At 38.2% G+C, this 24,494-nt stretch overlaps 1 protein-coding gene across 1 annotated transcript in view; it reads right to left on the bottom strand.

The window, feature by feature from the left end:
- Positions 1-244: 244 nt before the first annotated feature.
- LOC311289859 (NACHT, LRR and PYD domains-containing protein 3-like) overlaps positions 245-24,494 on the bottom strand; it is a gene marked incomplete at both ends in the record, with an annotated part of 81,769 nt that continues 57,519 nt past the window's right edge. Inside the window, 2 exons of the mRNA XM_084408104.1 lie at positions 245-353; positions 1,471-1,539. Of these exons, the coding sequence (XP_084264230.1) occupies positions 245-353; positions 1,471-1,539 (178 nt within the window). The remainder of the gene's footprint in view (positions 354-1,470; positions 1,540-24,494) is intronic.

Here is a 24,494-nt window from a genome sequence, read left to right as displayed (position 1 = left end):
AAACTCTCTGTACCAACATCACAACAGATCATCAGACGTGCACGCTTTCAAATACTTCAGCATGTGTTCAATCGTGTTAGTTCCATACACAAAATCATAACGTTTCGTTTTCACTATATATATATATATATATATATATATATATATATATATATATATATATAATTTCTACTTTGTTTGCAATTTCTGTTATGTAAGGATTTATTTTTAAATAAGCAATTTATCTTAGATTATAACCACTACGTCAAAGTGTGTGTGTGTGTGTGTGTGTGTGTGTGTGTGTGTGTGTGTACAGGTAGACGTACATTTGTATGGTCCTGCTGTAATCCTGATCTCTCCTCCATGATCCACACTAGAAAACACACACAGTTAATCAGTAAAGACACACAACCAGACACACACTCACACACACAAACCGATACACTCCACACACTCACTCACACAATCTCTCTCTCAATTAAATTATATTCAATTCAGAAAACTTTACTGGCATGACAATTACATTTTGTATTGCGAAAGCTTTAAAACAACATGTACATCTATGTACAGTAAAATAAAAATAATATTATATATATATTCATGGGTAGATAAAGCAAAAAAATATAATAATAACATAAATCAATAATAAAATAAAATCATTAATAATAATAAAAAAGTATAATAGAGAAATCATGTAACGACTGAACTTAGAAATTTAACATTATATACGTGTGTGTGTGTGTGTGTGTGTGTGTGTGTGTGTGTGTGTGTGTGTGTGTGTCTGTTGGGCTGTGAGTGAGTGTCTTTATTAGATGTTTGCTTGTTTCTGCTCATCATATTAATATTCATGTTTGCTGTCTGTCAAATTCCTTGTCGCAGGAGTTTCTTAGTCTAATAGATGCTTTTGATCTATCGCAGAGGATCAACGACTCTACTCATATTCAGGGCCACACGCTGGGTCTCAGCTTATGGGCTCGATGCCACTGATATTGTGTTCTCAGATGTTCTGCTCTCCGATCATAAGCCTATTTTATTCTCCAGGGTCCAGAAAACACCTCAGACCCCAGAGGGTTAAAGAACAGCGACGTTACTACCTCATTACTGAGAAATATCCTGTAGCTTTTCAGTTGTGTTAGAAAAGCCATGTATGGGGACTCCTGATGAGCAGTGTAATGGAGTAATGGACTTCCCCATTCGGTGTTCTTTAACTACCCCACCGACTTTTACCTGACACACTACACAAACTAACAAGACAACTTTTGAATAACAGTACCCATCTAAAATGGCAAGTAAAACAGCGAAAACATCCAAGCGAACATGATAGCTGAGGTGCCCGTTACACCAGACGAAGTCAACATGGCGGCACTAACAGAGCTGTTGGAAGAGCATAGAGCGGCCTTGGCAGCCGAGTTCAAGGCTGCAATTTCAACATTAGAAGTATAACTTGACTGTGTGCAGGCCACAGTATCTGATCATGGACAGCGACTTCCCACGCTGGAGTACCATCCATGCGGAGTCGCTAGATGAGCATGTTGAACGTCTAGAAACCTCCCTCGCAGCCTTAATGGAGAGCAACGCAAAGCTTAAAGCCAAGACTGCGGATCTAGAGGGCCGGAGCAGACGGAACAACATCAGGATCATCGGCGTGCCCGAGTAGATCGATGGCAGAAAAATCTAAGTTCTAATCTAGACCTCCAATTTAATTCAGAAAACAATTGGTGAGTGTTAGACAGCATTTTTTTTTTTTTTTTGTGAAAAAAGCTGGCAAATCACTTGCATTTCGATCTCGAACTGTCCATGCTTCTAGACTGTCACCGTTAGAAGATTTAATTTTAGGGATCATAGTTTCCGACCCAGAGGAAATTAATTAGATTTCTTTCAAAATACTATTCTAATCCTTATTCCTCAGAATGTAACTCAAGAATGTGGAATGGCCCAAACACTTCTGATCAACTAAAATTCCCCTGCGTTAACGATGGCTCCACAAATGATTTGGGCAGGCAATTCATTCACTTCAGAATGGCAAATCTCCCTGCCCTGATGCCTTTACCATCGTATTTTATAGACTTTCTCCTCCGTTTAGGCCCAATTCTACAAAGAGTATATAATGAGGCCTTTCTTTCAGGCCGGCTCCTAAAAACCATGTCTGAGGCATCCATTTCATTGTTGCTTAAGAAAGATAAAGATCCACTGCTTTGCAGTAGCTACAGGACAATTTCATTGTTAAATGTGGAATTCTAAGGTTCTTGGCCTTCGCCTTCAGCAAGCGTTGCCTGCTGTTGTTTCCCCTGACCAGACAGGTTTCATGACTGGGAGACTCTCATTTTATAATACCAGAAGACTTTTGATACCATCATTGATGCTGAGAAGGCATTTCACAAATTTTTTTTATATATTTTTTTTATATATATATATAATTTTGGTTTCAGCTCCAATTTTTTATCATGGATTTGATTACTATACTCCTCCCCTGTAGCATCTGTGCAAACCAATGCAACACTTTCTAAAGCCTTTCCCCTTCATCGAGGCACACGCCAAGGTTGCCCCCTTTCACCTCTATTATTTGCTTTGGCTATTTGGCCATTTGGTTGTGAAGTGAGGAAAAGTTTGAGGGCATTACCTGGTTTTGAACCTCTTATAAACTGTCCCTTTATGCAGACGACCTTCTTTTATATATAGCTAACCCGATTTCATCGTTACCACCAATCCTTGTGATTTTTGTATCATTTGTCAAACTCTGGTCACAAATTATATCTTCAAAAGAGCTGATTGTTCCCTGTCAATTTAGCAGATTCCACTTTCCCAACATACACATGCATTTCCCTTTCCCACTTTCCCAACATACTTTCCCTTTCCCACTTTCCCAACATACTTTTAAAGTGGTCTCAAGAAGGATTAAGATATCTAGGCGTATTCATCACTAAGATCACAAAGGTATTTCTAGAAAAAAATTTAATTCTTTAATTGATGTTTATAAGGCGGGTATAGATAAGTGGTCCTCTCTTCCTATCTCGTTAATTGGCCGTATTAACTTGGTTAAAAGGACAATTTTACGCAAATTTTTATATCTCTTCCAGCATATACCAGTTCTCATTAACAAATAATTTTTTGTCACACTTTTTTTGTGGTGTGGCAAGTGTGCACAGATTAGGAAAATTGTACTCGAACTCCCAAAGTACAAAGGGGACCTCGCTTTACCAAATGTTTAACAGTATTACAGGGCCTGTAATATCAATAAGCTTTTGTATTGGACCAACTCCTCAGGAGTTTCTGATTACCCTGTTTGGGCCCGAATGGAATTGTCATCCTCAAAATTCTCCCTTCATTTTGTGATTTGCTCTCAGCTTCCTAGAAATTGTAAAAATGTCTCTGACAGTTTAATAGTAGCCCATACTCTTAAAATATGGGTTCAGGAAGCATATTGGGTTAATCAGACCATCTGCTCTGGCTCCTATAGTAAACCATTAATCTTTTCTACCATCATGTTCTGATCCAGTTTTTTGTGACTGGTCTTCTACGGATCCTAGTACCATCGAGAAGTCTTTATGATAAAGGAATGTTTTTATCCTTTTCAGAATTGTCAGAAAAGTTTTAACTTCATAAAACAGATCTTTTTCGCTTCTTTTAGATCAGACATTTTGTACAAAATCAGTTTCCCCAGCTTTCTAATTTTCCTCCTGATTCTAAAATTCTACCCATTTCTGTCTGAGCTAAGAGAGAGAAGGGTGTCCACACTTGGGTTAATCTCTGTCATTTATGAATTAATAGATTCATTCAATCCTGGCCCCTGGATACGTTTTCTCTTGTTTGGTGGGTGTGTCAGAACTGCAGTCCAATCAGCAGCAACATGTATATAAAGCACGCGGTATTAAAGTGAACTCGCACAATGGGTTCAAGGAAAGTAATTTACAAATGTGTTTGATACAGGTATACGCAACAACTGAGGATATTAGAAGACATGTTTGTCTTAAGTTTTATTGTAAAAATATAGGATATCAACATAATGATGTAGTTGTTTATATTTTTAGCTTCATTGCAAGTGTATGACATTTGGTATAGAAATAAACAATGGTAATTAAGTGCTTTTCCTAAAAATGAGAAGGAAAATACAGGGTATTAAAACAGTATGAACTACAAATAAAGTCAGTATGTGAGGCTAAATATATGTTTTTGTCTGAATTAGGTAAGATGTGTGCTTCCATTTCAGTTTCCACAAATCCCTTCACTCGATTGGGAGTGCAGTAACTGTAACATCGGGCATATTTTGTTGTATTAAACACATATTTATACCGACTTCATCAGGCTCAGAAAATTCTTCACAAAGAACACAAAATGGCCTTCTCAGCTGCCATAGTTGCAACTCTTGCGTCATCAGAACAGCGTGTTCAACGCATCACCGTTTCTGTTTAAAAAACGTTGTGCAACGTTTTGTCGGGGATGAACGCAGCCCAGGTCTGACAGAGTTTTAGTCTAAAATATTTGAAAATTTGAAAAAACAAATCAGGTTTTCTTCAAAAATCAGTTTGTCTTTGAAAGATATATATATATATATATATATATATATATATATATATATATATATATATATATATATATTAGGGTTGCCAACTTCAGAAAAGAAAAATGCGGGACAATCGTGGTTCTATACAGGAAAATGCGGGACACTCAAAATATTTGTAGGTATCACACCGTATATGTCAGTTCAGGTTCGTATGTATTCAAAATGTTCTCAGATAAAAACACATTTGTTTTGCTTAACCTATTTATGTACAATTTAATTCTAAAACAAATTTTAGGGTCACACAAAAAAAAGTCACATTACACACAAACCATAGCTCAAACTAATAGAATTGATCTGAAATAGAAAGCTTTTGTAACAGTAGGCCTATACACTACATTTTAAAGAAATTAAAGAAAGTAATAGCATACTTTTCCCTCAGGAAGATTTCATGTTTTCTTGCGTGGCTGGATGTTGGACTCATGAACAATAATCATGTTTGAATTCACCAAACTGATTTGCCGAAATCAAAACCCAGCCGGACAGTGAAAGGGATTTGCCGTTAGCGCGAGTCCGGAACCTCCGGATCGAACCGGGAGCGACCAGACAGCAGAGGATTCTATTCGCAAATCAAACAATAATTTGATATTCGTTATGGTCTGATGCGCGTGAGTGTGGGCTGTGATTGGATGATGCGGTCTCGTGATCATTCTGTTGTATCAGTCAGTGGTTAGATCAGCGCAGTCTATTTAATCGGGACAAGGGAGGTCCCGTACGGGACAAATAAATTAGAACGAAATTCGGGACGTCCGGGCTAATTCGGGACAGTTGGCAACCCTAATATATGTATATATATATATATATATATATATATATATATATATATATATATATATACATACACTCTAAAAAATGCTGGGTAGTTTTTTAACCCAGAATGCTGGGTCAAGTCTGTTGGGTAATTTTGTTGGGTTATTTAATCACATTTTAAACACCTTTGGGTAGTTTTAATTTTTCAGTTTTTGGGTTAAACCTGCTGGGTTGCAACGCTGGGTTGTTTCTGGTCAGCTGGGTTGTTTCACGAGCTTCCCGCCTTGGAGATGTTTAAATTCATTCCCAAGCTGTCATTTTGAGAGGACAAAGGGGCAAAGCAGCTGGGTCCAACTGTTTTAAGGTAAGTTTATATAATGTTTTATTTATTTATTTTTATTAATAATTAGTTTGAATTAGCACAATTATAACTTTTTTCGCAGTAATAATTCTTAAACTTATACAGACTAAAATTGGTGATGCAACTTGTGCGACAAGCTGTTACCTCAGATTCAGATATTGACTCGCATAGTCATTTTAAGGTGAGACGACAGATTAATGCAGTTAATTATTCTGTATCACACGGAACCATGAAATATGTGAATATATCTGTGAAAACAGAGGAAAGAGTCGTTTCTGTCACTGACAAGCGAATTGAACAAAGTGAGTCGAGTCACTCAAAACAAAACAATTGAGTAATATGACTCACTGCTCTTATGTAAAACGTCTGCAATTGTCCATACCGACATGTAAAAGGCATAAAAAGTAGCCTACATAAAATGTCGTGGGACCGCAGGTTTAAAATAAACTACCATCCGGTTCACATAAACCGGCTCACCAATTTTGAAACAAAATGATTCTCGAAAATTAATCGACTTGTCAGCACCGCGAAAACTTTCAAAGTGCGTGCGACCGTGCGTGCATCAGTGCCGTGGGTTGGACCAGTGAGGTGATTTGATCATAGACAGTATATGGATTTGATGCATGTGTGGTACAAAAAGTAGTTTTTACATACATAAATTCGTTTTTGGTAAGTGATGTAATTTAAAATTTCTTTTTTTTGTGTAGTTAGAAAACCATATGGATACATTTGGAAAAAGTCTTCGAGTGGCAGTTACCAGTCTTATCGACAAGTTTAACGGTAAGTTTATGTTAATTATACACTTTTGCTGCTTTTATATAATTCACTGCCTGTGATAACCAACTCAACCTCGCGCAACTTAACGCATATACATTTGAACCGTGCTACAGTTAAACTAGGTAGCTCACAAGGCTGCCAAGTGCAAACTTATGAATTTAGCAATTTATAAGCTTGGTTCGATTCCTATCTTGATTCAATGTCGATCATTTGGATAAATATCAGATGCAGTAGCTACATGTTAATTTTTTTTTTTTTTTGTATATTATTTTTTATTAAGGTTTTCAAACATCAAAAAAAAAAAGAAAAAAAAAAACAGACAAAAAGACCCTTCATAAAACAGAAATCTTAGCAATGTGTAAAATTAATCAAAAATACTATAGAGAGGGAAGACGTACACAAAGCCAACCATTGTTACAAAGTGTAGTCACAATAATTACAGAAAGTGATTATTACAGATCAGGAAGCCATAAATAAATAATTAGTCCTTCTGGTTTGACAAAAAAGTAAAAACTGGTTCCCACATCTTATCGAATTTTGCAGGGTTCCCGGAGATGGAGTATCTAATTCTTTCAAGATGTAACGTAGAAGTGAGTCCAGTTAGCCAGTCAGAAAAGAGGGGTCTAGTATTTTTCTTCCACAAAAGCAAGATAACTTTCTTAGCTATAATCACACCATATTGAACGGGTAACCGTACCCTTGGCCCAAGAGCCTGCAATGAGTCTGACCAACCAAGAATTGCTATGAATGGGTCAGGAAGTAAAGCACAATTGTAGACTTTGGCAAAAAACTGAAAAATTTCTATCCAAAAACTTTGAATTTGTGCACAGGACCAAAAAAGATGTGCCAGAGTACCCTCAGCAGTTTTACACTTGTCGCATTTAGGAGAGACAGAAGAATAGAATTTACTAAGCTTTGTTTTAGAGTAGTGAAGTCTATGTAATACCTTGTATTGAATAAGTTGATGTCTTGAATTTATAGAACAGGAATAAATAGATGAAAGACATTTGTCCCAAACAGTCTCAGAAACCTGAATCCCTAAATCTTCTTCCCAGGCCTTTTTCAAATGAAGTGAAGAAAAGTCTATATTATCCTTAAAAGCATTAACAAAAAGGGATGTTATGCCCTTAGCATCAAGAGAGTTAAAAAATAAATCAAATATTTTACATTCTAAAGGCAAAATTTCAAAGTGTGTAATATTAGTTCGAACAAAGTTCCTGACTTGAAGATATCTGAAAAAGTGAGAAGAGGGAAGGTCAAATCTTTCGCTGAGCTGAGAAAAGGAGGGAAATGTATTATTAATATACAAATCCTTCATACAGAGAATTCCTCTACCTTGCTATTCCCTAAAACCATTATCTGTAAGGGAGGGTTTGAACGCATGATTATAACAGATAGGAGAAAACAGGGAAGTACTTGGTAGCTTAATTACCTTTCTGATCTGATACCAGATTTTGATGGAGTTGTTAAGGATTAAATTAGTTTTGGGAACTTCCTTACTAGGCAAAGGTGCCGAAAAAAGCAGAGCAGAAAGAGATGAGGGGAAGGCATTCTGTTCTATCGCTAGCCAAGAGGGGGTGTCTGCTTGAACAATGCCTGGAAAAGAATCCCGCCAAAACATTAATGTTCTGCAGTTCGCTGCCCAATAATAATGATGAAAGTTGGGCAAACCCAAACCCCCCAAGCATTTTGGTTTATACACGTGGATTTTGGATATGCGAGCGACTTTATAGCCCCAGATGAAAGGCAAAATTATTGAATCAAGAGTTCTGAAGAAAGATTTGGGTAAAAAAAAGGGCAAATTTAGAAAGAGATATAAAAATCTAGGAAGGATCACCATTTTAATTGCATTAATGCGGCCAATCATTGAAATAGGGAGTGATCTCCATTTTTCTATGTCCTTCTTTAGATTGTCTAGTAAAGCAAAAAAATTTAATTTAACTAAATCCTTTGGATTCTTAGGGACCACCAAACCGAGATATTTTATCTTGTCTAAAGTGATTTTAAATGGCAGGCTCTTCATAAAAACGGGATCTATATTATCACTGATGGGCATAAGTTCACTTTTTTGCCAGTTAACAGAGTAACCAGAGAAGCTACTAAATGAGTTTAATAAGTCCAACAGAGGGGGAACAGAGCGCTCAGGGTCTGAAAGGTACAAAAGAACATCATCAGCATAAAGAGATATGATATGATCAACCTGACCTATACTTAAGGGCGGAATCTGTGGATGAAGTCTAATGGCTATTGCCAAAGGTTCTATGGCAATGGCAAACAGCAGGGGTGAAAGTGGACACCCCTGTCGAGTACCCCTATGCAACTCAAATTGCGGTGATCTATCGAGATTAGTTAACACTGATGCGCAGGGATGATGATACAACATGCTAACCCAGGAAGAAAACCTATCTCCTAAATTAAATTCTTTAATAGTGGTTAAGATGTAATTCCATTCAACTTGATCAAAAGCTTTTTCTGCATCTAATGCGATAATTGCCAATTTGGAGTGGGAATTTAGCTTAGAATAGATTATATTTAGGAAACGTCTAACATTAAAAAAGGAAAATCTTTTTGGGATAAAGCCAACTTGATCAGGATGAATAATAGTTGAAATACATTTGTTTAATCTTGTTGCCAAAATTTTAGTGAACACTTTTAAATCCGAATTGAGAAGAGAAATTGGACGAAAAGAAGACACATCAGTCTCATCCTTGCCTTTCTTAAGAAGTAAAGAAATATTGGCGGAGTATAGAGAAGAGGGAAATTTCTGCTTAATGAAAGAATGATTAAACATCCGTAACATAAGGGGTACAATTTTATCTGCATATTTCTTATAAAATTCGAAACTGAAGCCATCAGGACCAGGGGTCTTCCCATTAGGAAAGGCATTAATTGCATCCATTATCTCTTGAATTGTAATATCAGCATTCAAGATTTCCTGGTCCGCTTCGCTTAATTTTGGAAGGGAAAGCGAACGAAGAAAGTCCGAAATAACCTCAAATGATACAGACGACTTAGATTCGTACAAGTCTGCAAAAAATTCCATAAAGCGATTATTGATATCCTTTGGATTAGTCAATATTTTACCATCCTTGTCAGCTATACTATGAATTGATCTACTGGCATAAGAACCCCTCAACTGATGAGCTAATAATTTATCTGGTTTATCCCCAATCTCAAAATGTTTCTGCTTAATTTTTAATAACATCTTGTTCACCTGGTCTGACATGATCTTGTTATATTCAAATTTAAGTGACCTAATGTCATTTAGAACACAAGAGTCAGTGGAATCCCTATATAGTTTTTCCAATTGGGCAAGACGAGCATCTATCTCTATCAGGCGTTTCTGTCTGCGTTTCTTTACTGCTGACTCATAAGAAATGATGTGTCCCCTCATCACAACTTTAAAAGTTTCCCATAACACCGAATCAGAAACATCTCCTTTATCGTTGGTCTTTATAAACTCTGTCAAAGAATTCAAAATATGCTGACTAAATTTCTCATCTGAAAGGAGGCAAGTATTAAATCTCCAATTATAACTTGGCTTTGCCCAGCCGAGATCTAAAGATACCGAAACAGCAGAATGATCAGAGATCAGTATATTATGATACTTGGATGAAGAGACATTAGATATTAATTTAGAGTCTATGAAAAAAAAATCTATTCTTGAATATGACTTGTGAACATGGGAAAAGAATGAGTACTCCTTATCAGCCGGATGCTGTAGCCTCCAGATATCAACAACATCCAGCAACTCGGAAAGATGTTTAATGACTGAGGTAGAATTAAGAGAAGGGTCTGAACGGACAGGAAATTTGTCCAGAGCAGGGTCCAATATACAGTTAAAATCGCCACCAACTATAAAGTGAAGTATCGGTTTGAGAAGGTAGAAGATTAAATACTTTACGAAAGAAAGCCGGATCATCATAATTAGGGGCGTAGAGATTTAAAAAAGTAAAATGTTGAGAAGCAATCATGCCAGTGACAAGAACGTAGCGGCCGTTAGGGTCTGTTAACGTGGATATATGTTTAAACGAAACTGAGTTACGAAATAATATTGAAACCCCTCTGGCTCTGCACGAAAAAGTGGATTGAAATACCTGGGAAATCCAATTACACTTTAAGCGATTCTGTTCGCCATGTTTAATGTGCGTCTCTTGTAGGAAAATTATGTCAGCTGAAATGGAACGTAAATATGAAAACACTTTAGCTCGCTTCACTTGACTATTCAAGCCGCGCACATTCCAGCTGAATAGTGTAATATCGCCTCCCTGTGATGCAATCATACTAGTTGCCATTTTACAGCAAACATTATTAATTCAACAGAAAAAATTGAATAACACAGATAAAATGAAGGGTGAACATAGACAAACAACCGCAAATACAGAGTACGTCCCCCCACCCCGTCCCAACCGCTTCCCCAAACCAAGCAGTATAAAAAAAACATATTTACTGTAGAGCCGAAAGGCAACACAAACAGCAGCGTTGCAAAAAAGAAAAACGAAAAAGCTGAGGTTGAACCACACCTCAAATCCCATTAAACATTTCAACAATGTTGAACAACAGAAAGACAAATTGGTCATCAGAAAAATAAACACTTGAAAAGTAATCTACTGTCACACTTTGTGCTCTTACCTTAATAAAGAAAAGAAAATTGACCAGAGTACAACTCAAACTGATCTGTACCAACTATTTAAATATAACGTTAAGCTGCACACGTAGCCAAAATTACAATGAGAAATGTAGAGGAGCCTTGCCCAGTCTACTGACTTAGTTATACAACGTGGTTAACTTATGAAGACTGTACCGCCCTGACCTGAGTCAGCAAAGGCTTGAGCCTTCTCAGCAGAGTCAAACACATGTTTGGATGAGTTGTAAGTCACGATAAGTCGGGCTGGGAAGAGCAACCCATGTCGAACATTCGCCTCCTTGAGACTTTTCCTCACGGCATTGAAAGCCTGACGCTGCTTCAGAACCTCAGAGGTGAAGTCCGGGAAGATGAGTATGCGCGCTCCGTTGTACATCATAGGCGACGACAGCCGTGCAAGACGCAGAATTTTCTCCTTATCCGGATAGTGATGCAATCTGGCCACCATAGTCCGAGGGCGAGAGTGTGCGTTTCCGATCGGGCCCGTGCGATGGGCACGGTCAATCTTCAGGGATTTCGGAAAATTACTGGAGCCAAGGATTTTCACAAGGAAATCGGCTACAAACTGAGTTGGGCGGCCCTCCTCCACCTTTTCGGGCAGACCAACGATCTTAATATTTTGCCGCCGCGAACGCCTTTCAAGGTCATCTAATTTGGATGACAGAGATTTACATGTTTCGAACCAGTCACGGCAGTGAGCCTCGAGTTCAGAAATTCGGCCCTCGTGATCCGCATTAGCCTTTTCGAGTTCCGTAACTCGTGAAGTAACTTCTGACAGCGAGACCAGCGTTTGAGACAGCGTAGATTCCAAAGAATCAAATTTTTCGTTCATGGAACCGTTCATTGTTTTGATAGCCTCCATAATGTCGGCGAGATTCACCGGATCAGTGGAGTTAGCAATGGCCTGAGCGTCGTCTGACTGACAGGCACCTTGTTCACCTGCATCCTCTACTAATTTGTCTCCTTTTTTGGATTTTGGCTTGGTCATGATGTCTGTGATCGTAAGGGAAGGTAATGAGCAGATTTCAGCATAAAAACTATTAGTGAAATTAAAGAATAATCAAGGGATTTGACGCGCACAAAAAAACACGACTACTCCATGTGGTGCTCGCTTGCGCCCCCGTTAATTTTTTTTAAGTAAAAAATGACTTAAAGGGGCCCTATTATGCTTTTTAATTTTTTCAACTTTAGTTAGTGTGTTATGTTGCTGTTTGAGCATAAAAAAAACGCTGTAAGGTTACAAAGCTCAGTCACTCCAAAGGGAGATAGCCTATTTTATGTAACAGAATTTTAAGGATTGCAATTAATGAAGAAACGTTGAATCAGTCTTTGGAAAACATTCTACAAGGTGATGTTTGTTGTTTAAATCTTTGATACAACATAAAAGGCAACCTTAGGTATTTAGTATCATTATTGCATATGTATTTTTTATGTCTGTAGCTTATTGCACAAACTTTAGTATATTTGATGTAGCTGGTCCTGTTTCTGAGATGTTATGTCTCTTTTCTGCAGAGAATAGAGGTGATGCTGCTCTTTTGGTCCTTCCCCTTTGTCACGGTTGATTTATGCACTGTTTCCTCTGTGTCTCGTGTCACTGTTTGTTTACATGTCTGTGAGTGTGCGCGAGTGGGCGTTGTCCCGCTCGCGTGATTGTTCAGTGCTCCAGCTGTCATCAATCACTCTCATTCCCCGTTCAGGTGCAATCCATTCCCGCTCTCCATAAATACTCATTCACCTCTCCTTTCCAGTGTCCATCCGTTGTTTGCAGTCCTGTGTGTTTGTGTTGTGCCGTCTCTTCCGGATCAGAACTTCCTGTGGATCGCGTCTTTTCTGTTTCACCGCACACAAGCACCGAGCACCGAGGATTCCACGGATTCACCACACCCGAGCACTTCTGCACTTGACCATCGAAGTCCCTGCGAGAGTGAGCCTGATTGTCTTCCCCTGAGAGCGTCTGTTTGCCTGTTTCCTGAGAGCGTCTGTTTGCCTGTTTCCTGAGAGCGTCTGTTGCCGGTTTCCTGCGAGCATCGGATTGCCAGTCCCCCTGAGATCGTTTAGCATTGACTTTTGAGTGATATTACTTTTGTTCTTGCTGTTCGAAATAAACACTATTTTACCTGCTATTGCTTCCAGTATTCTATTATGACACCCTTCTTCTTGCTGCCACAGTGTACATATTGGTCAGAAGGTATTTCTTCAATCTACTGAGGAAGCTAGAAAGGCTTTCATTGATCTTCAACTAGTAAGTATAAAACCGCATAACTGCTATTTAAATTGCATTGTAACCTGACTGGAACTGCCTGTGCATTAAGCAAGGGATACTGTACATCCAGCCAGTTGATATTGCAGAATAAACTTCAACAGGGTAATCAACAAAAGTGGACTGTGGAGTGATCTCGTATCATCCTGAAGGAGTTTATTTTGTGATGAAAACTGACTGGATGTACATTATCTGACTTAACTTTATTACCTCAAAACAATTCCTGGTAAGCAACTTTGATCCTAGGCAAAAAAAAAAAAAAACAAGATCAAACAAGACGTAAAGCATAATGTAAAGCATACCACTTATTATACAGCTTTTCGCCAAATAAAAATATTTATTGTTGAAATCATGATGAACTCCATTTCAACTGAAGTGAATCAACACTGAACTGACTTTAACTGAATAATGAAACCGTTGCCATCGAAACAATCTGTATTGTATTTATTTTCTTTATAGGTCGGAACGAACATGGTGAAATTTTGCTGAATTTGAAATATAATTGTCAATGTCACTGTATTTAAACCGTTAAACATGTAATAGTTTTAGAACTAATCTTCTTTATTTATTTATTGAACTGTTATAAAACTGACAATATTTAACTACTTTGATGTCAGCACTAAATGATTTTTGCATCTAAATTTAATGTGCAGTTTGTTGTCATTGCTGCCAATTTGAACACATTTGTGAATGTCAGTTGACGATTATTAAAAAATATTTTAACAGTCTGAACATGTTCTTCATTATTTCTTAATTCATAGTTTTACAGTAAAGCACAGGTGAAATTATAAGAATAACCCAGCAAAAATAACCCAGAATAGCAAATCCATTAATGGTAAAAAATGACTACATCTTGGGTTTCTCAACAACCCAGCCTGCTGGGTTAAAATGTCACTGGGTTAATTTAACCCAGCATGTGTTCTGTCCAATATTTACCCAGTGCTGGGTTGCCAATTGGGTTGTTTTTAACCCAGCCATTTTTAGAGTATATATATATATATATATATATATATATATTAGTAGGGCTGGGCGATAAAACGATAACGATATGTATCGCGATAGACACGTTATCAATAAAAAATGCGTTCGATAAAACGTTCGATAATTTTTTTTTTCTTCGTCGTTAGAAACCAGAGATTGCGAAAGCAAATTTGGTTGAATGAACAAAGGCACTCAACTCTCTGGTAACCTTGCAACGTAGGGGGTGACACGCAACAGCCAGTCAGTATGGTTGCGCAATATTGTTGTCTCGTGTTGGATTATCAGTAACAGAACCGGCGTGTAGTGATACAGCGATTGTTGATAAAACAGGAAAAGTCAGCTCGCCTGACTTCAAGTCTGACCGTAGTCAGACCATGTCGTCTGCAAATTATGCAAGACCATCGTCAGTTTCTCTGTTATTCGCGTGCTTATGAGCTGTTTTAACGTGTGCGTTTCTCAGCGCGTAAAGTTACATGTGAAGCTCACATGCACTCTGTCTACCAGCGCCTGGATACTGGACTATATTTCGAGTCTTATTGTGCTAATACTGTTATATACACACAAGGTTTACATAAGCTAGTCGGATATGTCTAAAGTGAAAGCAAACTTGAGAAAATTGAGAGAAAATCTGCTTGTCAAATCAGGCACGGCGCCAGGATTCCAGTTTTGGATGGGCCAGACCAATTGTGGGTGGGCCTTAAATTAAAAACGTTAAAAAAACGTTATCCAATCACTGCTTGGATATATATACTGCAAAAATATTGACTAATATAGCCTACTGTTATATTATCTGTGCGTATACATAATATAGATTTTAATAGCTTGATGCTCTTTAAATATTTTGTTGCATTGTTAAAAGTTTCGGTGCATAGGACAGACCTATCCGCGATCGCTCTCCATGGTTCTGACCAAAGAAGAGCGCTTTGGAATCTCCATTACGCATCATACGCATCATACTGGGCTGCATTTTCCGATAACATTGTCTCATAGCGCGCTACGAAGACTATTAAGGTATAACTTAACTAAAGGTATACTACCACTAAAGGTATATCATTGCTAGGCGTCTTCAGGGCTATCATCCACTCGCGAGGCAGAGGCGCTGGCGCCCTCCTAGCAACAGCGCTGTTTTTGGTAAAAAATTATTTTGACGACTTCATTAAGTTTTGTTTTATAGAAAACTCTTTTAAAAAGATTTTCGTTTTGCATAAATTGTATCTTAATTTTGATAAATGTTTTATCAATCAATTTTCCGTATTTAATAAATAAGAAGCATATACAAGCATATACAGCAGACAACGTAATAAGGCGCCGACACGATCACTTGCATTGCACGTGAACTGGAGGGCGCCGAAACTCAGCTTGTGCCTCACAGATTTGAGAAATATGGGTTATCTATTACAGAAAGCTTGAAATGTCTACTTTTAAACGAAAATATTCAAACCAAAATAAATAGGCTACTCTCTGATTATGTAGCCTAATCCATATGAAATGTGCATTTCTCTCTGGCGTTCATGGAGAGTCCACATTGTCAACTTCATCTTTGCAGCGACACAGAAAACACCAGTTTATTAGTAAACAATTAAATGTCTCCTTGCTAATTTAGACACATTCATAATTACTTTAACCGGTTCTTTGTAGCAAGCTTTATGCGTGCGGTCATAACGCTTATTATCCTGTAGGATAGCCTAAGTAATTAAATTGATATAAAGGGGCGATTTGTCCATGAATGGCTTAAATTAACAACTACTAGTCGACTAGAAAAAAAATACAATTAGTCGGAGGCAGCCCTTATTCCACATATTTTCGAACCGGCAGGCCATTCTGGGTTGAGCGAGCGACCCTACGGAATGAGTGAGCGGAGCGGAATATTCAGAAATGCGCTCTCCGCTCACGAGCTCTGATCGGAACAAACCCGAACCCCACTGTCTGCTGAACTTGCGCAGAAACATCCAAATAGACATAGCCAGCTTTTTAAAATTGTTTTTAAAACTAAACATTTAGATTATTTTAGTACAAATTATGAGCTTATTGACGATTTTTTATAATTCTTGACAAAATTTGAATTACGTTTTTTTTGTTGTTGTTTTTTTGGGTGGGCCTGTTGAAAAGTGGGTGGGCCCAGGCCCGTCAGGCCCACCCATGACGCCGTGCCTGTGTCAAATGCGTGTACTGTATATTAGACGCGTCGCGCGCAGCTCTTAAAGAGACAGTATAGTAATAGTAAACACGCTGCCGCTTGTCCTTAAAGGGATAGTTCACCCAAAAATAAAAATTCTCTCATTATTTACGCACTCTAATGTTGTTCCAAACCTGTATTAATTTCCTTCTTATATTTTCAAATATTAATATTTTGAAGAATGTGGCTATCCAAACAGTAAACAGAGCTATCCCTTTAATGTTAATAAAACAACAAAATGCAAAGAGAAAATCATTCACTGCTCTTGACTGATAACTTTAATAGTAGCTTTAATAAGTATCAATGTATAATTTATACAGTGAAGTCTGTTTTGTTTTATTTTCATATTTGTTCATTTAATTACTTTCTTCAATGCTACTGTTAAATACACCTACTGTAGCTGAAAACATAAAGCACTGTTTATTTAATCTGTATATTAGGTTGTGTGTACGTGTAATGTGTATCTTTGATCTTAATATTTAATAACAAAGAACATAATGAGAACTTTTTTATCTTCGCCCCTGTCTGCCATTCTTTTTTATTTTACATTTTGTTACCTAAGGCTTTGAGCATTACAGCCAAACTAATGTCCATATTTTAAAAACAGCCACAAAATAGTAAAACCAACATAAAAAAGAATCGTGATAAAATCATTAATCGTGATTTTCCTGAAAAAAATCGTAATATTATATGTTTGCCATATCGCCCACCCCTTTATAAAGCATTTCTTACGTATTCTTTAATTTTGCACCTTAATGTTAAGAGATAATTGTTAAGTGTTCATTCAGATTTTAGACTAATTATTTGAGTGAGTGTTTTCCATGGTCGTGTTGACATTTCTGCCTTTATAACTGATGGGATTATAATCAGAAAGTTTAAAATAAAAAATCTTTAAATGTAATGTATTTGTCTCCTGGACTGGTCCTTATTTTAAATATGTCATAAAAAATATCAATAATTATCGATATCGACCGATATGAAACACTTATATCGTGATACAGTTTTCAGCCATATCGCCCAGCCCTATATATTAGTGCTGTCAAATTTAGCGCGTTAATAACGCGTTAACGCAAAATCATAATAACGGCACTAATTTTTTTAACGCATGATTAAAGGGACACTTCACCCATTTGCATTAAGCTTTGCATTGTTAGAAACCCAGTCATACTATTGAATGGTCGTGCAACACTCTCTCATTTTCCCCTGAGACGGGAGAAATCCGTTATTTACCTCTTAAGGCCATTGCACACTGAGTCTTTTTCGTATGCGTTTTTTCGTGTTCGTCAGCCTTAAAATTCGTCACGCACAGAAACCTTGCACACTGAGTCCGATGCGTATTTATTAAACGTTTGCGGAAAAAAACGCAAAAAATACAAAATGGATTCGTCAAGCAGTGAGGATGATTTTGTTGCCCTCTTTCTTCTTAAAAAGAGAAAAATAAAAAGAGAAAATATTGGGTCCATAAAAACCTGAGATTGCGCCGAGAGGAAGGAGTTTCACCTTCTTATCAAGGAGTTGCGAAATTATCCCGAACGATTCAAAATTTACCTCAGAATGTCTGTGGAACAGTTTGCGAAATTATATTTTACGAAATTTCGATCAGATTGAAAGGGGAGGTGGATCTGAATTGTCAAAAAACCTCTCAAAATACTGGCTGTGGATGCGAAAAACGCAGAAAATCGAACCCGATCCGAATTTTTTTATTACGGACGAAAGTTTCGTAGACAGTGTGCAAGCGTGATTGACATAACGTGAGGTGGAATTTTTTTTTTTTACGTGCGGAAATTTCGGATGCGAATTTCGGACCCAGTGTGCAATGGCCTTTACACTTCCTCCCACAATGACGCAAAAATCGTCATTTTGCGTCATTGTCGGAGGAAGTGTAAGAGGGGGGGATTTCTGTTGAGACTACAAGCACTAGTTCCTCATCTTTCCCAGGGGGCGGGAATCGCTCACACTACAGACCTATTACAGATCAGTGGGTGGGACTTTACTCTCTGAAAAACTGAAAGCAATATCCTCCATCTCGTTTGAAGCTAAGCTAACAGACGCTGTGGAGACAGAAGACCTGCCTGCCGCGGAACAGGAGCCCGGACTGGCTCGAGTTAGAGAATTTAGAATTTCGTTGAAGAATTTCAACGATGACAATTTCTCCTGGACGAAATCTCTGAATCAGACGAGGACACGGACGTTTGTGTTGTGACCTATCCTAGTTTTGGATGAACATCCAGGTACCATGCAATAATTCACCTTTTCAAAAGAAATACAAACGAGGAGTAATGCACTAATGAGTTCGCCAACTAACTAGACATTTTGTGAAATTAATTTCAAGCTCTGGTGGTAGCTAGCCTTGTAGACGGAAGAGTGATTTCTCTTATGCGCTGTTCTGGATTAGTGGGAGTGGCTTGCGGAGCTGTGCAATGTGGTGCATTGTGGGAGTTGTTGTCTTTCATACAAATGCGTCCTGAAGTTATTTTTTGTCTTTTCTCGGTCACGAAGGCACCAAATTCAAAATTTATTTTACATTTCGACTACATATATGACCCACATTCAATAAAAAACAATGTTCCTATGGGTGGAATGCCCCTTTAACGCAGCGCGTATTTTCTGTTTGAACCGTGGCCCAACCCCTAGTTGGAGAAATGGAGATACACAGTGTTGCCAACTTAGCAACATTGCAGACCCCTTTAGCGATTTTTTTTCCCTTCAAAAAAGCACCCAAACCTTATTTAGTTTCTGAGAATCTACCGGTACCGCCGGTACTGCTCTCCCAGCATGCACGCGCTCTCTCTCTCTCTCTCTCTCTCTCTCTCTCTGCGTCTCGAGAGGAGCAAGCGCTTTAATTCAGTTAAACACAGATATTAAGTTGCTTCTCTAATTTTACATGCAAGTATAGCCGACATCGCAAAACAGATATTGTGTTTATCTTATGTGTATTTGATTTCATCAGACGACGGCTTGATTATCAGGATTTTTGTGCAGATTAACATCTTGGAAGGGAGAGCTGGTTATGTCTTAATGGGTCGTGTTTCAGTCACCATTTCATATTCATTCCGTTGTTTGACAACAGAAACAGTAAAATATACCAATGAAAACAGTTTTATTGAGAATTTAGCTTCATCAAAATGGGCACAGAGAGAGACAAACTAATGTAATAATAAATAATAAATGTACATTTAGCATTTTCAGAAGAGCTGCCCTGTCATGCAAAAATCTAAACATGTTTGTGTTAGTAAATTGCACATCTATGACCCTTGAAACATGTCTCGTCCTCATGCTCTATGTTGACTATGGTTTCAATAATAAACATACATTTGCATAAAGCATCCATATTTATCCATGCCCATGTTGATTAGAGTATTACAAACTTGAAAAGTATTAATTTAAGGTACATTTAGAACAAATAAAAAATGTGCGATAAAATGCGATTAATCGCGAGTTAACTCATGACAATCATGCGATTAATCGCGATAAAAATTGTAATCGATTGACAGCCCTAATATATATATATATATATATATATATATATATATATATATATATTTTTTTTTTTTTTTTTTTTAGAAAAGCGGAGCTGTGATTCATTTAATTTTTATATATACAAGATGTTGTATCTGCACAAAATGCCAATAAATATATTTAGAAATAAGAAAAGTCGGGTATGTGCTCATGCGTCACACCACTGGACCTCAGCTAACACAATCCCCCTTTCAGACATCCTACATTAGTTGCGAAACTGTTTGAATGATGAAATCGCAGGGAAGCGCTGACAACAAATTTCTGTGCTCTTGTATGAGTGTGTGTGTCTGTACTCTATGTGTTTGCGTTTTTATGGGAGAGTGGGAGAAAGCAAAAATAAAAAGATATTTTGTAGGAAAATCATGGAAATGGTTTGTGATTAATATCCTGTTGTTTGTTATATTTTCTTTGTCTTTGTGTGTTTTGGTTCTTTTGCTGTTGTAGGCTGTCATGTACGGAAGCCCTGAACCGCAACGTAAAAAAAAAAAAAAAAAATTGTTAAAAAAAAATTTCTAGCATTTGAACCGCAATGTAAATTTTTTTTTAATAATAATAAAAAAAAAATAATCTAGCATTTCGAGATTAAAGTTGAAACATTTTGAGAATAAAGTCGAAACATTACCAGAATACAGTCTTCTGTAGAAGTTGCGTGTGTGTGCTGTACTGTATTCTGGTAATGTTTCGACTTTTATATATTTTTTATTTTTCGTTGCGGTTCAGGGCTTCCGTAGTCAGGACCTCTGAAATAACTGAAATCATTTTGCAAAGTGATATGGAACTGTAATGTAGTCAAGACCTGCCTAGAAATTGGAGCTCTAGCGCAAGTTCTCAGGGAAGACTCTAATATCACGTCATTCATTAATCACGTCATTCATTAACCATAGATCTAGCCAATCACTACTCTACATATGGAGTATTTAAGCCCGGTTAACACCCATTACTACATTTGCAGAAACTGACGCCGGCATTGACTCACCCGTGTCTCGACTGCAACCATAACGACACAGAATTTTTAACTCACCGACTCTGGCGGCCGTTCTTGAGCCCCAGGCCCGAGCGGATCGAGACCCGTGTGTAGGAAGCCAGCGCATGGTAGTTCTCCTTCCCGGGGCTAAAAACAGCAATCTGAGGAGAGCCGATCTCCTCCTACTGCCGTAAGTGGGTTTTCAAGTTTTCGGGAGGTGCTTTGTTCCACCAGCCACTGTTAATGTGTCCCCTCTACTAAGATCAAACTTCATTCAAGGTAAAAATATAAATTAGTTACTCTGGTGCTCCCTTCACCAGCGGCAGAGCGACAAATGGTGGACTACGGTGACGTGGCAGTTTTCTTAAAAACTGCTGATCCATCGCATTTACAGAGACGATATTTGCCAAACATTTCCCAATCGCCGGGACGAACTCGATTTATGCCAAGTGATGATTGCAGACTTTAATCAAACATATGGGGGCACATTATTTTATGAATATCACAGATCATTCTCAGCAAATCAGGCTCCAATGTCTTTAATGCTACCACTGTGAGGTGCACTGTATTTTAACATCTGCAGTGACAAAATAGGATCCTTGTCGCCTAATTCTAAATCATTTCTCTCTTGCTTTGCTTTGCGCAGGGTGGCCAAATTAGGCAGATGACTTGGCTCAGGATCTCCAAAATCCATCAGCTTTGTCGCTTCTGATGCCCTCCATACATGGGGTTCATTCTTCCCTCACACAGTTCTTTGGATATCTGGACACGCAAGTTACCAGACATCGCACGCTTGGAACAGCCAGTGTGCAGGGAGTCATCAGTGTTTTTAAGTGAACACTTAAACATCATTGTGCTGTTTATTTCAGGCTTTGTCACATTTTATGTGAATGTGGCCACGACACTCCTTACAGTTGCCTCTGATTACAATGTATTTGTCTGTGGCTGATGGATAGACCGTGGCTCTTTTAAAAGGCAAATGTGCAGGGGCATTTCACTTCTTGCCAAATGTGATGATTTATCACATGCGTCCAGATACCAGGCTTCAAAATAGTGTATTCCCTTTTTTTTTGTTTTAGAGAACTTGTTTTTGTACGTAACCATTTCAGGCATTAATTCAATCCATTTCTGAAATGGAACTTCAAAATCAAAAGTCCAGCAATCTTTTGGACTGAAGGAAAGGGACCCTGGCTCAAAATCAATGTCATCACTACTGACACTTGTTTCATGATCACTTTCATGAGTAAACCCTAAAGCAGTCCAGATGTTGTGTTTGTTTAATTTAACAAAAGTGTATAGTGCCTTTGCTGTGATTTTGTTGTCTAGCTGTTTACTAAGCTCTGGCCTCTTTTGATGAACACACGACTGTGAAAATGGAATCCCTGTCGACTAGTAAAACAACTCAATAATCCTGACTCCAAAATTTTTATTTTTTTCATCTATTACTGTATTGGTCTGAATCTGGGGCGCTGTAAAGGGGGGGTAAACGATGACGATTCTCGGGGCCCATGACTAAGAGGGGGCCCAGAGAAGCCCCCAATAAAATTGTGGTGCTAAAAAAATAAATTTGATAGTAAAAATGATTAACTTTAAATTATTCTATTTGCTGTTTCCTTCTATCAAAATTTTTTATTTGTTTAGGAAACAAACGTCCGTGGGCCCCTCTCCCCCTCTCGATTATCATAAAATGGTTCAGTCCGCCCAAATTGTATCCAGTAACCAAGGCAACACAAACAGCTTGACTTCACTTATAGCGTGGCAGAATATCAACTTGACAGAAGAGGAAGTGAAAATGCCTCAAAAATCTGGAAGTCAAAAACGGAAAGAGAAATAAATAAGAGAAGTGAAAGAGGCAAAGGGTCGACAGTATGTTACCCAATATTTCACAAGAAAAGGTGGGTTTGTAAGTAACGTTAGGCCTAAATTGTTAGTGGACCGCCCGTGACAATGATCGTAGCCTACGGCACTTTTCTGTGCGTACGCACGCTTTGTACATGAGGCCCCAGGTCTCTACGGTAGCATTTTTCTACAAGTTAGCACGTTTCGATAGAGCAGGGTGCAGCGGGTGCACGGCTTTGCCTCACATGCAGCCGGTGTCGGCATCTTTGTACGAGGCTCCGCCCACTTTCAGCACCCTGCTGCGGTCCACGCTGTTGCACCTGTCTTGCAAGCAGTCTAACTTCATGAACTCTGATAAAAATCCTCTGCCAGCTACTGTACAAACTACTATCAGCTGTTTGTGAGGTTTCAGTGCATCTCTTGAAGATGATGTGGAGTTGTATTACTACAATGTCCCCTATATTGTCAAATACAGGATGATTCATCTCTGCCAACCATCTTCACATAATACTTTCACATTATCTGATCCAGACCGTTGGCAAAACTCAATTTAAACAGCGCAAAATGACTGCCTGTGGACGTTATAGGTAGAAATGATTATATTTCTGTTTTTATTCACACATATTTAAACTAGTTTTAATGAAAATTCATGTAGTTTTAGGAAAAGTCAGGGAGCAGCAAGGCTTTGTGATTTATTTAGACAAAGTTATTGACTATGCAAATTTCAAAACGGTCAAAATGACGCCTTGTTCGTTCTAGTGTTAAAGATAATTACCATAAGTTTAAATGTTGCGGTTAAAATGACTGCTGGTGGCCGTTCTAGTGTTAAAAGTGCATGATAAGGGAAGTCAATTTTCTCCCCATGTTAGGTCAAGAAAAGGGCCATCCTGGAGAGACTGTTAGATGTTACCCTACACCTGGCCTCAAGAAACCTGCCTTTCAGAGGCAAAACAAGCGACTTAGATGACATTCATAATGGCAATTTCCTAGGCACACTGGAGCTTTTGTCAAATTATGATCCTCTGCTGAAAGAGCACTTTAAAAAAATCAGGGACAACAAACAAAAACAAAAAGAAGAAAAACAAACCAGGCTAACACATTATCTTAGCTCTGAAAGTCAAAATGAGTTCATCAACTTATGTGGCAGACGAGTTCTGAAAAGAATTCTACAGGAAAGGGAGGATGCCATCTATTATGCAGTCATCGCCGATGCCACACCAGATATTTCCCATACAGAGCAAAATGTGGTGGTACTACGGTATGTCAAATATGACAAAGAAAAAGACGAGTGGGAGATCACTGAGAGGTTCCTTGAATTCAAGGATTTTTACAAAAAGACAGGGAGTGAGATAGCAGAGATGATTGAGTCTGTTCTTTGTAAGCATGGGATTGACATCAGTGATTGCAGAGGACAGGGATATGACAATGGGGCAAATATGTCAGGGAAGGTAAAGGGAGTCCAAGCTGAAATACTGAGGCAAAACAAGCTAGCTACTTATTCACCTTGTGCCTCTCATACATTAAATCTTGTCGGCGTACATGCTGCACAAGAGCAAACAGGTTGCTCATTGCATCAGCTATCTGATACCCGCTGGAGTGCAAGGATTGAGGCTGTTAAACCTGTGGCAAAGCACCTACCCCTTCTGTCATCAATGCACTGTCACGGTTGATTTATGCACTGTTTC

This window comes from Rutilus rutilus (assembly GCF_951802725.1).
Source record: "Rutilus rutilus genome assembly, chromosome: 4".
Classification (NCBI taxonomy): domain Eukaryota; kingdom Metazoa; phylum Chordata; class Actinopteri; order Cypriniformes; family Leuciscidae; genus Rutilus; species Rutilus rutilus.
Note: the sequence above shows the minus strand (reverse complement) of the source record. Positions and strands in the feature narration are given on the sequence as shown.